This window comes from Lampetra planeri, chromosome 13, assembly GCF_965212315.1.
Source record: "Lampetra planeri chromosome 13, kcLamPlan1.2.h2, whole genome shotgun sequence".
Taxonomy (NCBI): Eukaryota; Metazoa; Chordata; class Hyperoartia; order Petromyzontiformes; family Petromyzontidae; genus Lampetra; species Lampetra planeri.
Window position 1 is genome coordinate 6642753 of NC_136119.1, and position 15088 is coordinate 6657840.

Genomic DNA, 15088 nt, shown 5'->3' on the forward strand with positions numbered 1-15088 from the left:
AACATCGCCAAACTTTGCACGTGAGAAGAAACAAAACATAACAGCTCTACAATGGCACTACATTTCATGATATTGCATCTCATACACAAGATTTCTGGCATTGATAGCAAAAAAAATTAGTCAGTGCAGTCCACGTCAATATAACACGTCGTTAAATGTGGGGAAATAAACTATTTCGATTTAAACCTTTCGTGACTGCAGGGATTCATCTTCTTGGTTCTTTTGGTAAAGTTACGTAGAATGGAAATAATAAAATAATAAAAATAAAACATCAATATTATTTCCATTCTATGTGACTTTACCGAAAGAACTAAGAAGAAATAAACGATGTTTTATTATCCATAATAGAGGTTTTTTGGGTTAGATCACGTAAATATATATTCACGTAAATACGTTATCTAACGTAAATATATATTTATATATTACGTGATCTAACCTAAAACCCCCTCTATTATAGGATATTGGTCGCGAAAGCCGACGTGTTAAACTGAAGTGTTATTATATCCACGCGCCGTGCCTAGACGCGGAGATGGCATCAGATTTAAAGGAGAGAGTAGCTTGAACTTTGAGCTCATCATACTGTACCTCTGTGTACAGACTCTGAGAAAGAGGAGGCTGAAGCGGTTTTGTCGTGTCGCGAGGATGGGAAAGGAGCAATGGGCATCGTCTGTAAGAAGGGTGAGAGGAGGACCAGAGAGACAATGCGAGAGATCGCTACTGAAGATGACCGCTTTGTGATGGAACCAGCCGCACTGACACTAGGATTACAGAATCGGACAAAATGCGTCGTCTTTTTTCACCAACATACGTAGGGGCCGCCATGTTAAGTTCAGCAAGAACCTTCGATTTATTTCCGTCTTACTTGTTCACTGTGAGAACATTACCCAGATCATACCCCTGCTCCACAGAGATCAGCTGCAAAGGGAGCATTTCAAATGCTCAATAAAAGCTGTGGTCCTGTTGCAGACCATCGAAAGTTATCCAACAGCCCAAAAATTACCTGGTATTCCACAGTTCCAGTCTTTGTCAGAGTCCATGTCTCACAAGTCACAGCCGGCAATATGCACTGATTGATAACTTTATTGTTTAGGTTTATTAGTAATTTTACTTACGATTTGTTTTCAAAAGCACTCCATCATGCTCTCGCTCACCTTCATTTCATAACTTTATTCAGGGTTTGTCTTCTATATTTGGCCTATATTCGCATATTGTACTGTTTTACAACTGTATCCTTACAACAGTTATTCCATTTATAACTTGTCGCACGTAATTGTGTTAAAATGCAGAAGTGGAAAGCAACATTCAATGAGAAGTACATATTTGCATCATCCGGAATAAATGACCAAGGCCACGGCTAGAGATTCTTTTGAGATTAGTGTACCACAACTTGCATGAGACAATGGGGAACTGGATGGGTTACCAGAAAATTGCTACCCCAAGTGAGAACAGTGATGATACAATTGTTCCCCTGTAGTAGCCAAGAGGAATCCGCAAAACACGCCAATTTTATTTCCGGCCGAGTGCAGTATTTGGAGTTTTCCACAGAAATGTATTGAAATTACACCTCGTCACAGTGCAATTATTACATTCATTTTAATCTCCAAAAACCCCTTCATCAGCCATGTTCTATCCACTGGTGGATGAAGGCCTTCCCATGTCGTCACCACACCCCATGGTCCCATAATTCCCCAATCCATCTTACTCTTCCACATGAGCTCATCTCACCGCTATATCTCTTCTTTCGGTCGTTCCTCTCAGATGTGAACACTCCACCCTTAGACTTGTTATTGAAATGTAATGGTCTCGGAAAGACGACAATGATTCGGTAAAAGTGCACTCCAAATTAAGGGAACGTTACGAAACAAACTGTAAAACGATGCATAAACATGAGTAGCCTATTTTGCCTGTACCTTCTCTTGTAAACTATATACTTATATACACGTGCGAGGCCTCTGTCAATCCAGTTCTGGATGAGGGCCTGTCCGTACTCTTTGCTCATTGTAGGTTGATGAAGATGGGGAGCATTGGTGTTGGGATCATGGTACAGTTATGGATTGTGCTTGCATTTCCCTTTGCTGCCCACCACAAAGCAGCGCAGCAACCTATACCCACCTGCTGTGTGAGGTGGTCAAAACCATCCAAGCGCTATCCAGGCTTAAACCTGCTTAACTTCCAGGATAAGACGAGAGGAGAGGGTCAAATCGAGGTGATTTGGTCATAGGCTATACAGTACATACCATCAGGTAGCTATTTCAGCGAGCTAATATATATACAATATATCTCAATGTATTGTTATTGCTTTAAAAAAATCATTAAAAAAATAGCAACGGGCTTTTTTTTACTATCAAAGATTAAAGGGAAACCTCAATGTCTGTCAGTCGACTGACCTTCCCTCAAGAAACAAAAAAAAACTCAACACATTTCCTCAAGAAGGCTGACAGCCAAGATGTTGATATTCTTTTTTCCTCTCGGTGACAGTAGTGTATATATGTGTGTATTTTTTTACTGTTGTTATTATTATTAAGCCTAATATATATGCTTAAATGTTCCCAAAGGTGTGCTCGCACGTCTACATTGTACAGCATTTTGAGATGATGCTCTTCAAATCCCGTGTGTGCACTGCTAAACTAGACAACTCTTTTTACTTTACCAGGTAAGTCCCACTGAGATATATATAGTCCTTTTTCAGAAGCGATCTGACCACAATTGATAGCTCAACGAAGTGGCTTATCACGTGGAAATGTATAGCAGCCAAATAAACGAAAAGCGTGATGTTGATTCTAAATGTGGAGGGAAAAACAGGAGGACCCGGAGAAAAACCCACGCGACCACGGGGAGAGAGAGACACGCAAACTTCAAATATACAGCAGGCATCAGGGTCGGGATCGAACCCACGATCTCCTTGCATACTCGGCGAGGCAGATTGCATCTCGCCAGTACTCTGCAACAGTTCTGTAGCAGAGTACTGGAATCACCTGAAAGGACCCACCATCTCAAATGGGCAATTCTTCACAATTGCAATGACATGTTTGTTGCTGGCGGCATCGCAGATGTAAACTAGAGAATGAACTCCGATTGGATTTGGGGAATTTTGGCTAAACACTGGGAGTTTTGGAATTTCCCCCAGAGATGAGGCACGCCGCATAAAATCGCACACTTCCCTTACATGCGATGGCTGTGTTTGTTTAAACACAGAGTACCCTAAACAAGCTTAAGGCTGACGCTCTAACCTATTGCTCAGATGGGTCAGAGTACCCCATACATGGCCCTAAGAGCCGAGAAGCTCTTGAAACCCACCCACTCTGACGCCTAAGTCACTCCTGACGCCCTGTCTGGCGCATGACTCTTTTGCAACGTGCAAACATCCCACCGGATGGATCGGCGATGGCTCACACTGCTTCACCAGCACTCACTGATAAGATCACAAAACATATTGGACTTGTCGCTGGTTACTTAATAACCAGGAATTCTGTGCGTCACCTTCAACCTGAACGGATACACTGATGCAATTTCAACAGGCAAGATGCTGGCTCATAAACACAGACTCATAGACACACACCGGAAGTTGGGCGTTCCCTACCAGAGGGTGTTTATTGGTTAGACTACAAATATGATCCGTGAAGTTCGCTCCTCACTTGGTCACGGATGAGAGGAGGTGAACTCTACTCTAATCGTGGTAAATCTGAACAGCCGCAGACTGGTGGCTCAGTACCAAAGACGATTGTTCATGTGCCGACGCCATCCTTAGAGCAATTGAATGATGTAGTCAGTTTTGATTTGACATTACAGTACTTTGAAAAAACTTTTTTAAACCAGATTGCACGAGGATTTAGAGTGAACTCTACGTGACTTTACCAAAAGAACCAAGAAGATGAATCCCTGCAGTCACGAAAGCTTTAAATCGAAAATATATAGATTGCACACAATATATAATTCACCTTAAGAAATTTTAGTCTAAAACTAAAAATAATGCATTTTATTATTTTATTGTTTCTCTTCTACGTGACTTTACCGAAAGAACCAAGAATATGAATCCCTGCAGTCACGAAAGCTTTAAATCAAAATTCTGAAAGTTTGATGTGGAAAAACATATATGGTGACATTGTCAGCTTATCTATTGTCGACGTATATTTTCCGCCATGGCAACCAGTATTATTTTGTGTTTTATGTAAAATAAACAACAGGCTAACGTTTTGGGGCAATTGCCCTCCTTCAGAGGAGAGAGAGGAGTGAGAGATTGACTTTCTAGTTGGAGATTGCAGTCCACTTCAAACTGATTCTCCGAGAAAACTGTAAAAAAGTTGACAAATTATCAATATTGAATTGACATGAATAGTTTACCATGACAGTCATAGACATCTAGTAGCAAACAAACCATTATTTTTTTTAAAGGGTTCTTATGTATTATGGCGATTTCAATGACAAGTGTAATGTAATACAGTATTAACGGTACATTTTAGGTCAATTTACAATGTATTGAATACCAAACACCAGAGCTTACTTTGAAACACAGGATCGTCTTAAACTGGGACATGCTGAACAGTCAAATCAGCTTGAAGAAGAGACACCCACCGGTGGTGATTTCACGAATTCGGTGCGAAAGAAGCTCAATATACAATTCAGCAACTGCATTTGCTGTTGAGCAACTGTGCAGCCCAGACACAGGAGGCATTCATGGTTTGTAGGAAGCACCGACATCCTTCGCACCAACAAACCTCCCACTAGTTTTTTTTTGTCACTGATCTGCCATGGCTCAATGATGACTTAAAATCCAGGGGTGACCGATTAGATTCTTTTCCGGGCATGGCAGTTCAAACTATATAAAAAAAAAACATTTCATCACCCCTCCCCACCCCCCAATGTCTGTCCGCCCGGCAGTATAAATTGGTACACCACAAATTAGGTCGATCGGTTGGTTGTGTCTACTGTAGTTGGTTCAACTGTGGACACTCCCACTTATTCTACTTCGTCTGGCAGAATGGTGCTTAAGAAACGAGGTGGGGGGGGGGAGCATTCTTGAAATGTCCACTCATCTGAGACAGCACCACCAGGGTATGGTCAGGAATGCAGATGGCAATGCTTTTCCTCTCGAAAAGCTGTGGCATGGCAAGTATAGGCCGCAATTATAATAAGCATACCTGTCCCCACCCATGGGTTAACTACCTCAGGGTTGCAATGATTGTGACAATCTTTAAGAAGATTAATACGATTGTGGAAATTGCAGGGGGATCGGCTTGCAGGAAAGATCATTGCAAGAACTTTCCTGAAACGTCTTATGCCAATTGCTGACGAACTCCTCTGAGAATCCCGATGTAGGTTCATGCTATCGAGAGGCACAACTGACATGATGTTCACTGCCCGTCAACTGCAGGAAAAACGTCAGGAACAACACAAACCTCTCCACGTGGCCTTCTATGACCTCACAAAAGCCTTTCTTCTTCTTCCACGCGTTTGTCCCACTCATGTGAGGTCCGCTGTCCTTGCCAACCTTCTCCACACAGCCCTGTCCTGCGCCATCTCTCTTTCCGCTCCTCGGGCCACCACGGTCCGATCGCACCACATCGCCACCACCACCTATTTTTCTGCCTTCCTCCTGATCTCTTTCCTTTCACTTGCATCACTTGCCACCTGCTGACCCACATCATTTTCCTGCTGTCTCTCCACATGACTGAATCACACCAGCCTTTTCTCTCTCATCTTGTCTGTGATTTCTACCACCTTGAGTCTTCCTCTCACTTGTTCATTTCTCACCCTGTCGTTCCTTGTTAAACCCAAAATCCACCACAACATCCTCGTCTCTGTGACTGCCATAGCTTGGGCAGCCCTCTTTCTTGTGCCCCATACAACAGCACCAGCCTCACCACCATCTTGTACTATACACTACACTATACACGACTATACACTACACACTTTTCCCTTCAACCAAACTGGGACCTTAAAGCCAGGTGGGAAGACAGACGCACTAACATCAGCATCCTCTCACAAACAAAGACCACGAGCATTGAGGCCATGATTATTCGATACCAGCTTCGCTGGACCGACCACGTCATCCGAGTGCCCACCTCCAGACTACTGAAGCAAGTTTTCTACTTCCAGCTTCGTCGAGATGTGCGGTCGTGAGGAGCGCAGAGAAAGCTCTTCAAGGATGTCCTCAAGGCCAACATGAAGTGCACCATCGACACCAAATCATGGGAGACTCTTGCCCAGGGTCACCTCAGATGGAGACAGAGTCTATTTCAAGGATCCAAACTCAACGGCAGAAACAGGAAGAGGAAAAGTGGGAGCGGCGGGAACAGCACGCCGCAGTCCAACTTACTAATCCAGTTCCAGGCACAATTCTTTCTGGACACATGTGCCCGAGCTGCGGCAGAATCTGTCAATCCAGGATCAGTCTCTTCAGCCATCTTCGGACCCAGAGGTAATCCAAATTTTCTATGGAAAACAATCATCCTCGATTGCGAGGGATAGCCTATGATGATGATACGAGCTCTCTGCAGCTTCTAGCAGAGACTTACGCCGGGAGTGGCGTGAGCAAGCAATTGTAAGGCTGCACGCTTATATTTGTACCACGTGACTCAGTGGAGGGAATGTTTCTTTCCAAAATGTCATCACACAATAAATTGGTCATGCACATCTGTGCTAGCACATGGCACGTGATTCTAGAACTACTAAAGAGACAATAGAGTATTTTGAGCACATCCTCCCCTTCAGCCTCCTGACCCCTCAACACGTCTGGAGGCCTCGCATGCCAATATTGATGTCACTATTTAACAGTATCACCAAATGCTCTACTGCAGTGTTCATTATTATACTGTACTTATACAAATGCAATTCTTCATCGGGAGGTAAGGTTGTATTTCGACTATACATTACAAAAAAAATGGATAACACTAGTGTGTAACTGCTACACGAAAAAGGTGACACTGAATTAGCAGAAGCACTGAGTTGTCTTCACTCCAAAGGTCCTCTTAAACAAATCCGCAAATTACCTAAAGGACCACTTAGTTTCTCTAGAAAATACCTGGAACATCAAATTGTAGTTATGCTACCAATGACCTCAAATGCCATGTATTTCCCCTGCAGGAAAAAGAGTGGACTGTTCTCGACATTATTATTGCAATATTTTATTAAATGCCACCTCCATGCAATGGGGAAAGATATCCATTTTATTTTAACAAGGCTTAGAAAATAACTCTATATTTCGGAAAGTAAATTATGGCATCTCAAATACACGTAAGAATTTGCTTCAAGGGAGGATAGCTTGAAGCCAACAGTGGCAATTTTATAATGGCATTATCTAAATACACCCATTCCACGGAGTGCGTTGAAGTTGAAACACGTGACATATGGGAAATGTTAATCTGTTCGTCTCACATTAGCAATTAAATTACATTCCAGCAAGAGCCAGGGAATTACATCCCAAATTAGAAGATTAGTCAATCATACTCCAACAGTTCGTTCTTGTAAACAAGCAAGACCATTTTGTAAACAATTTAAGTGCTACCCTCGACCTTAGCACGCAAAAATAAACTCAAGCTAAAAACACAGAGGTCAAATTAGAAGCGCTGCCAAACATCACTGATGACTGTGCACAGCTGGTTTGTTTGATTGGCTATCAAGTGGTCACACGAAGGCTTATTTTATTTACATGTTCAAGCTGGAGGTCCAGCTTGTACATATACCTATTTTTATCAAAATGTAGGATTTTGCTGTTGTGCTGTCAAGCTTTCGACTGTTTCCGGATGTATGGTATGACAAGTTAGGCTGCCCTCTCCTGGTGAAACGTACAGGTCGCCAAAGTTGAATGCTGTTTGACGTTTGAAAACAATAACAAAAAACAAGCATTCCCCAAATGCCGAGTGTACAATCAGTACAAAATTACCCGTATTCAGTAAAATCCTGCATCGCCTTCTACGACTAATCCAGGAATATTTAATGTTTGCCCAAAATAAAATTACAGTATTAGAATCTGGACCATGCTTATATCTCCATCACGAAGACTTACGGTACAACTTGCTTTATAGGCAAGCATGACAATTGTACTACAGTATATATGGTGCTGCGATGCGACATTGTGGGCAATAGGAGGTAGTGCAGCAAAGACCACTGTTGTAGTGCATTATGGTCCCACATTTACGCTCCCCACCTTCACTAACCCATACTGACTCGGATAGTAAAATATGGTTTAAAAAAAAAACGACAGACATTGCATAGGGGTGGCCTTCATCCAATCGTGGGTAGAACATAAAAAAATACAAATTTCAAATGCATATAATGTATAGGTTTTTTTAATTATAATTTGTCATTGTATATGTGAAGGCAGTACAATGCAATCGGCATATATTTATTGCTGCTCAGTTATACATGTGCAGTAATTGATAACAGTCATCAGACATGTTTAAAACAAAAACTTTATTCCTTGAATATTTATGCAAGCCCCCTTGAAGGAAATATATCTTCCTTGCCAGTAACAATCTCTCACCCCGACCAAACAAGTCAACAATCCAACAAACAAGAAGAGACATACCCCAACTCTTTGGTCATTTTGTACAAGCTCCCAACACTAATTAAATATTACCAAAAATAGCTATTTCTTCTCTCTACTGAGAACGTTCTTCACAGGAAGACGGTGGGGGGTAGCAGTTAGCCAGGCGGCCACAGCATCTGACGGCCCCCAATAACGTGCACATGCAGGTGATAGACAGACTGAGATCCATCCGGTCCATCATTGATCACTGCGAGATAATCCACACACACACAAGAATGACCCTTTACCATATTCAGAAACATATACACACGTAAACATACATCAGTTGAGACGGAAAAGTATTCACCGCCACAGCGATTCGATTAATTCGATGCACGCATCGTAAGCCTGATAATTAATTGTAATCACTGATGAATCAATACATTGTTGCATCCCGATTAAACAGATTTAATATATAGTAGGAGTGTAATAATGGATTAATTCATAATTAATACCAATTGCTAAGATCACAATACACCAATAAAAGCACATGTGTAAGAATCGATTATTTGATATTAATATATATACAGTATGTTTCAGGATCGCATAGTTCTTCCAACCACTTGATGCTGCTGCAACTAATGTTCAAAAAGGAAATTATTTAGTTGAATTAGAATCCTGAATAGTGAGAAATCATTGCACACACGAGCAGGGAAATTGTTATACCCCCACAGTAGTACAGTATTTTTCAAGTACACATGGAAATATACGTATCAAAGATGTAAAGAGAACGGTACACTGAAAGCATAAACATTCAGGGGAAGTATTTCAGCAGCGTTAAAAGGTTTCATTCAACTAAGTGCCATTGACTAGAAATATTTTACAAGAAGAAAAGAATAAAACCCATCTATGCTAATCACATGAATGTTCAACTGTATGATGGGCCTGGTAATGCTCTCACACAGCAGCTGCAAAAGAAAATATTTCTAACAAAACACTTAAGTTCCACAATTATACCCCAGAGGTCATTTTCATAACTGATGGAAAACCATGTACTTTTATGGTAATGAGTTGAAATAATTTGTATTTGTTGATGTATGAAATGTGTCTTTACTCACCAACTCTGTACCCATTATCCAGCCCTTCCTTCTTTGCCAGGGTTTTTGCAATGAAGAGAAGATGACCCAAAAGCTGCAAGAGACATATATAACAGGGGCAGTTACATTTTGACTCAAAACTTTCATTAACTGCAGGAATTCATTTTCTATGGTTCTTTCGGTAAAGTTACGTAGATAGAAAAAATATCATAATTATGAACTTTATTTTTATAATTTTATTATTATATTTTTTCTATCTATGTGACTTTACCGAAAGAACCATAGAATATAACAGGGGCATTTTCATTTATGCAGAGGTTAGCACAGCACACTCTGAACCGAGGCACCCGAGTTAAATTCCCGGCCAATAATAATATCAGTGGCAAGTGATATTTAAACCGATCCTGGGCCCTGTTAGTGGTCCTATCCAATTCCCATATATATCTTTCTGTTGATAAAATATTAAGTGACGCTGCTATTTGTGTGGGGGTTAGGGTTTTGCATTAGAGGTTACAGTTTAGGGTGAGGATAGGCTGGGAGTTAATGGTTATGATCAGGGGTTAGGTGTTAACGTTAGGTTTTAGATGTTGTGGTTAGGATCAGTAGTGCCTCATGAATGCTTCTCTTAACCCGAATGTGGCGAAATTAGTCTTGACAAAAATACACAGGCAATACATGACCTCATTTAATATTTTGCACAAGATAAATGGTGAGAGACCTGGGTGTCTTGGCTCTGTGCCTGGCTGATGCGGGGAATGCGCAGCTTGGGGATGACGAGGAAATGTGTGGGAGCCTGCGGGCTGATGTCGCGAAACGCCAGACACTGCATTCACCAACAAGACATTTATAAGTCAATGCACTGACAGTACAGCAGCAAACAAAATATATTTAATAAACATATCAGAATGTATACATATTTCTCTTCCACACCAGTTGCACTCTTGTTATATGGCCACAAAGATTGTGCATCATCTATCTATCAAACCAACTTTCTTAATTCGCAGAGCTGTGACCATCTGAATTACGGGAAAACGCACATTTAATACAATATTTTTTTACACGTGTAGTGGGTACAAACTTAAGGGAGACTTCTCTTTAGAGGCAACACGTTTATTTTACAGATAACAATACAGAACATGAAGGGGTACGGCCCCTTCCACCCGCTACACTAGGGAGGTACGTCCTCCTCACTAGCGTGCCCTATAAACTCGGGACCAATCTCTATCGAGTCCTCCACTATCGGGGTCTAGGGAGGCTACACTGACCCGACCCAGCCAAGGTCCTCGGCTCTGGCTCCTGGGTCTTCAGGGCAGCTTCTTGATCTTCGAGTGGACGACAACTGCCGGTCCCGTTCAGGGGTCCAGCTTTTATACCCAGTTCCTGGCTCACTCCGCCCCTAACCACTCCTCCCTTCTGGAACCATCTGGAGGGGCTTGGAGTGTGACGTCATCCCCCAGCCCCCCTCTTGGGGGTCTGGGGTCTGCACCTCTGGTCACGAGCTACCCTGCGGGTTACCTTGGCCCAACGGTCCGACTCATCTCCATCAGCCTCCCTTCCGCCCCCTGCTGACCCGGGGCCGTTACTACAGGCTGCGTGTAGTGATAATCGCACAGCGCTCAACGATGCCGCTACACATGCAGTCATTGGCGTCGAGGTTCAGCTTGAAAGCCCAGGGTAACCATGGGTGTGGTTGCCTCAAATTTAACCCGGGTTCCAGCAGTGTCAGCTAAATGCTTGACTCTATTAATTAGTCCCCCAGAGACCACCTGGCTGCCTCACTATCAACATGTATAATTCAACAACTTCATATATTCACTGACCTTAAAAATCAGCACTATTTTTGTTAGTCTAAATAGTGAAATTTAATAAGGCTTTGCATAAACCAATAGAAAATAGAAACATTCTGACTTGGATTTTGCTGAAGAAGCCTAACGCAGTTTCAAGCAAAACTTCGTATAAAAATTGCTACATTTGGATGTGATAATTGTTCTTCAACTTACCGACGAGCTTAAATAATAATAATAATCGGTGTGCTTAACGCTTGTACACATTACTATTTGTTTGGCTATATAATATGGCCTAACCCAATAATCAATTATGAATCAGAAAACTGAAAAAATTCTAGCATGGCTGATGATGGTGATAGACCAAAAAAATATCACAGCAGATACTACAATTCAAGATGTAGCAGACACACCATGTCGTCCTCATGTAAGATGTCAGCCGGAATCTCTCGGCTGATGATCTTGGAGAAGATCGTCGGTTTGTTGATGCCGTGTTTCTCCCATTCTTGCGCAGCCAACTTTGCCCTGCTCACCTCGTCATGGCCGGGCCCCAATGTAGACAGTCCTGCTGCCTATGTCAGACACCATAGACGTTACAAACATAAATCAATTGCAATGAAGCAAATAAAAGATATTTAAATGTCAAACGGTTAAGGTGTCAAGTCATGAGGTGAGGGGGGGCGGGGGGTGACCCCACAATTCGGGGTCACGATTCGATTACATAATCAAATAACTGTCAACTGTCGATTTAAAGCTTTCGTGACTGCAGGGATTCATCTTCTTGGTTCTTTCGTTAAAGTCACGTAGAAGGGAAATAATAAAATAATAAAAATAAAACAATCAAATAACATTCTCACGACGTTTCGGCCACAACACAAACGTGGCCGAAACGTCGTGAGAATTTTATTTTATTATGTTTTATTTTTATTATTTTACTATTTCCCTTCTACGTGACTTTACCAAAAGAACCAAGAAGATACTTATTCTCAGGTTTTTTCGGTAAAGTCACGTAGGTAAAACATTAAAAGTAATGAAAGTAAAATAAAACAAAACAAAAATAATTTTATTTTTATTTTTGTTTTGTTTTATTTTACTTTCATTACTTTTAATGTTTTACCTACGTGACTTTACCGAAAAAACCTGAGAATATTAATCATTGCAGTCACGAAAGCTTCAAATCTAGAATCAAGAAGATACTGTCAACTGTTTTTAATTTGTAACAATATCCTCCTACTCATGTCAAAGTTCCGTAAATCCATAAAACTATCACATAAGTTATGATTATTATGGACATGGCCAAAGACTACAGCATATAAATTATTCAGGATAATCCATAATTTTTTCCACTCTGGCCTTGCTACTTTGACAACCAAGCTGTGTTAACAAAAACTTAATTCAGCTATTTAAGATAAACCCATGTTGGAGTCATTCCAACACATTAGAATACACTTCTTTTCTTGGCATGAACTCCCCAGAGATGCCCCTCCACAATAATCAAACTTCACTTCGTCCACTTAATCAGCCCCCACTCTCAACAAATCACTTATTTCTGGGCTGTGACCTTCTGTGGGTTATCACGTTTTTCAAGGGCATCCAACCCTCTCGTTTCTATTTATTGTTATATATAATCCTATCTCATCCGTCACCTTTACTTACAACTAAGCAAGAGCCACTGGCCCAAAAGTATGTTATTCACGGGAATTGAAGAAAATTTACAAGTTCAAGGTGAGAAAGGTAACAGCGATCATGAATTTCACAATAAAACTCTTGATTCATTCACACAAAGTACCCGTATTAGTGAATCAGCTGAACAGACCAACGCATCACATGACAATAAGTTACCTGTTCCACCAATTCATTCATTGTATCATACATTTTAAAAACAGTTCTCGACAAAAGGTGAACACAGACACAGATCCCCCTGTAACAGAGACTGTTGGGGCAAGTGGTGTTAGCGAGCACCTAGGAAGGCCGGCAGAGTGGCACACGAGGGGCTGGGTGGCCAGCCACCATGCCCGACCGCCTTTGTTTACTACACACCGCTACACCAGCTACTTATTTGAGGCTGAGTCGACCTTGGGGGGGGGCAGGACCGGTTCAGATAATCGTCACTTGGTGTTGGCCGTGAGTGGGAATCGAACTTGAGTGGCCAGGTTCATGGCACAGCGTAGCGCTAACCACTACACCCACCGCTCCATGCTATAACACAAACTCACACACGTGCAGTGTCACCCCCACACAGTAAAATTTTGATTTAAAGCTTTCGTGACTGCAGGGATTCCTATTCTTGGTTCTTTCGGTAAAGTCACGTAGAAGGGAAATAATAAAATAAACATAAAACAATATTTTATTAAATAAATATAAAACTATATTTTATTATTTCCCTTCTACGTGACTTTACCGAAAGAACCAAGAATATGAACCCCACACAGTAATTAACGTGGCCACTGCACCTACAACGTGACCTCTCGTGACCTCTCTCCCTGTATTGGACGCACGTGGAAGGGGCGCAAGTTTACGATGTCCCCGTTTCTCTGTGGAGGCGTCATGGGTGGGAAAAACCCGATTTTTCCAGTGGGCAGACATCGGATTTTTTCTTTAATACAATTAAACCCGATTTTGGGGAATTAAAACCTGTTTTAATGAATACGAAACTCTGATCCAAGGCTTAGGCTGCTTCATCGTCGGTGCTGCTATTGTAGAATGCGGGCAGGTTGGTGTTAATGAACACGAGCTTCTCCACAATCGTGGGCGCCAGTGAGTTCCTTAGCTTGGAATGGATGAAGCCCATCGTTGAGAAGTTGGCGAAGTGCGGTTCTGCAATTAGAACCAATTAAACCGGATTTCTCCCAATCTCAGATGATCGGGTTTAATAAAAAAAGGATAATTAAACCCGATTGTAAGAAAACCCGACTGTGCCACCTCTGTGGATTGCAGCGATTTACGTGTCTGTACCTCGTGTTTATAGTCGTGTGTGTGTGTGCACGTCTGGTTGGGTGTGTAGGTAAAGACATTTCTTTTTCCGGAGCTCAGCCCGGGGGATATCTCCGGCTCAAATCAAGCTCGGCCGAACACTCTGCACAGCACTTCTTTGCCACTGTTCATTCATTCTGTGTCTCTCTGTTCACGTGCGTCTCGCCCTCCGTGTCTATCCGTCTCTCCCCGTGTCCCTGTATATCTCTTAAAAGTCCCTGACCACACGCATGTTAGTTACCCGCCACCGTCGCCGCCAGCCCGTCTTGACATCTCTGTTCACTGACGACTTCCACTCAGGTCAGGGTGGGTCGAGAGCTCACCCGGCAAACACCCAGAGCGAGGCCGTGGGCTCTTGCTGCCCGTGGTCCCGCGGCCAAGACCATGGCCAAGGACACAGCGACTCGACTTGGCACCATCTTAAGCTCCTGTCACGTTCACCACCGCGGCGTTTCTCGCTCGCGATCGTTCTCCCTACCTAAGATGGCCGCCGTCCGGTAGCTTCCAAGCAGTGGGAAGTTACGGCGTCGGCCATCTTGCGTGGGGAGGTTTTTTTTCAGTAACGTCGTCAAATTTCGATTTAAAGCTTTCGTGACTGCAGGGATTAATCTTCTTGGTTCTTTCGGTAAAGTCACGTAGAAGGGAAATAATAAAATAATATTTTATAATCATTTTCATTTTATTATTTCCCTTCTACATGACTAATAAAATCATATTTTTATTATTTTATTATTTCCCTTCTACGTGACTTTACCGAAAGAACCAAG

The 15088-nt window shown here is 42.1% G+C and overlaps 1 protein-coding gene across 1 annotated transcript; it reads right to left on the reverse strand.

The window, feature by feature from the left end:
- Positions 1–8272: 8272 nt before the first annotated feature.
- On the reverse strand, positions 8273–14804 carry LOC144721986 (putative HIT-like protein Synpcc7942_1390). Its single transcript, XM_078600003.1, has 5 exons — positions 14645–14804; positions 11762–11920; positions 10283–10387; positions 9586–9658; positions 8273–8735 (listed from the first exon to the last, which is right to left on the reverse strand). The coding sequence occupies exons 1-5, from the start codon at positions 14738–14740 to the stop codon at positions 8644–8646; spliced, it is 525 nt and encodes a 174-aa protein (XP_078456129.1). The 5' UTR covers positions 14741–14804; the 3' UTR covers positions 8273–8643.
- Positions 14805–15088: the final 284 nt, after the last annotated feature.

What these genes read in the sequence shown, in the direction of transcription:
- LOC144721986 (XM_078600003.1), bottom strand. Translation starts at nt 14,740, where the DNA reads ATGGTGCCAAGTCGAGTCGCTGTGTCCTTGGCCATGGTCTTGGCCGCG. An exon ending in TCGCTCTGGGTGTTTGCCGG is followed by an intron (nt 11,921 to 14,644) that starts GTGAGCTCTCGA and finishes TGTCTGACATAG; the next exon opens with GCAGCAGGACTGTCTACATT. An exon ending in CACAGAGCCAAGACACCCAG is followed by an intron (nt 9,659 to 10,282) that starts GTCTCTCACCAT and finishes TGTCTCTTGCAG; the next exon opens with CTTTTGGGTCATCTTCTCTT.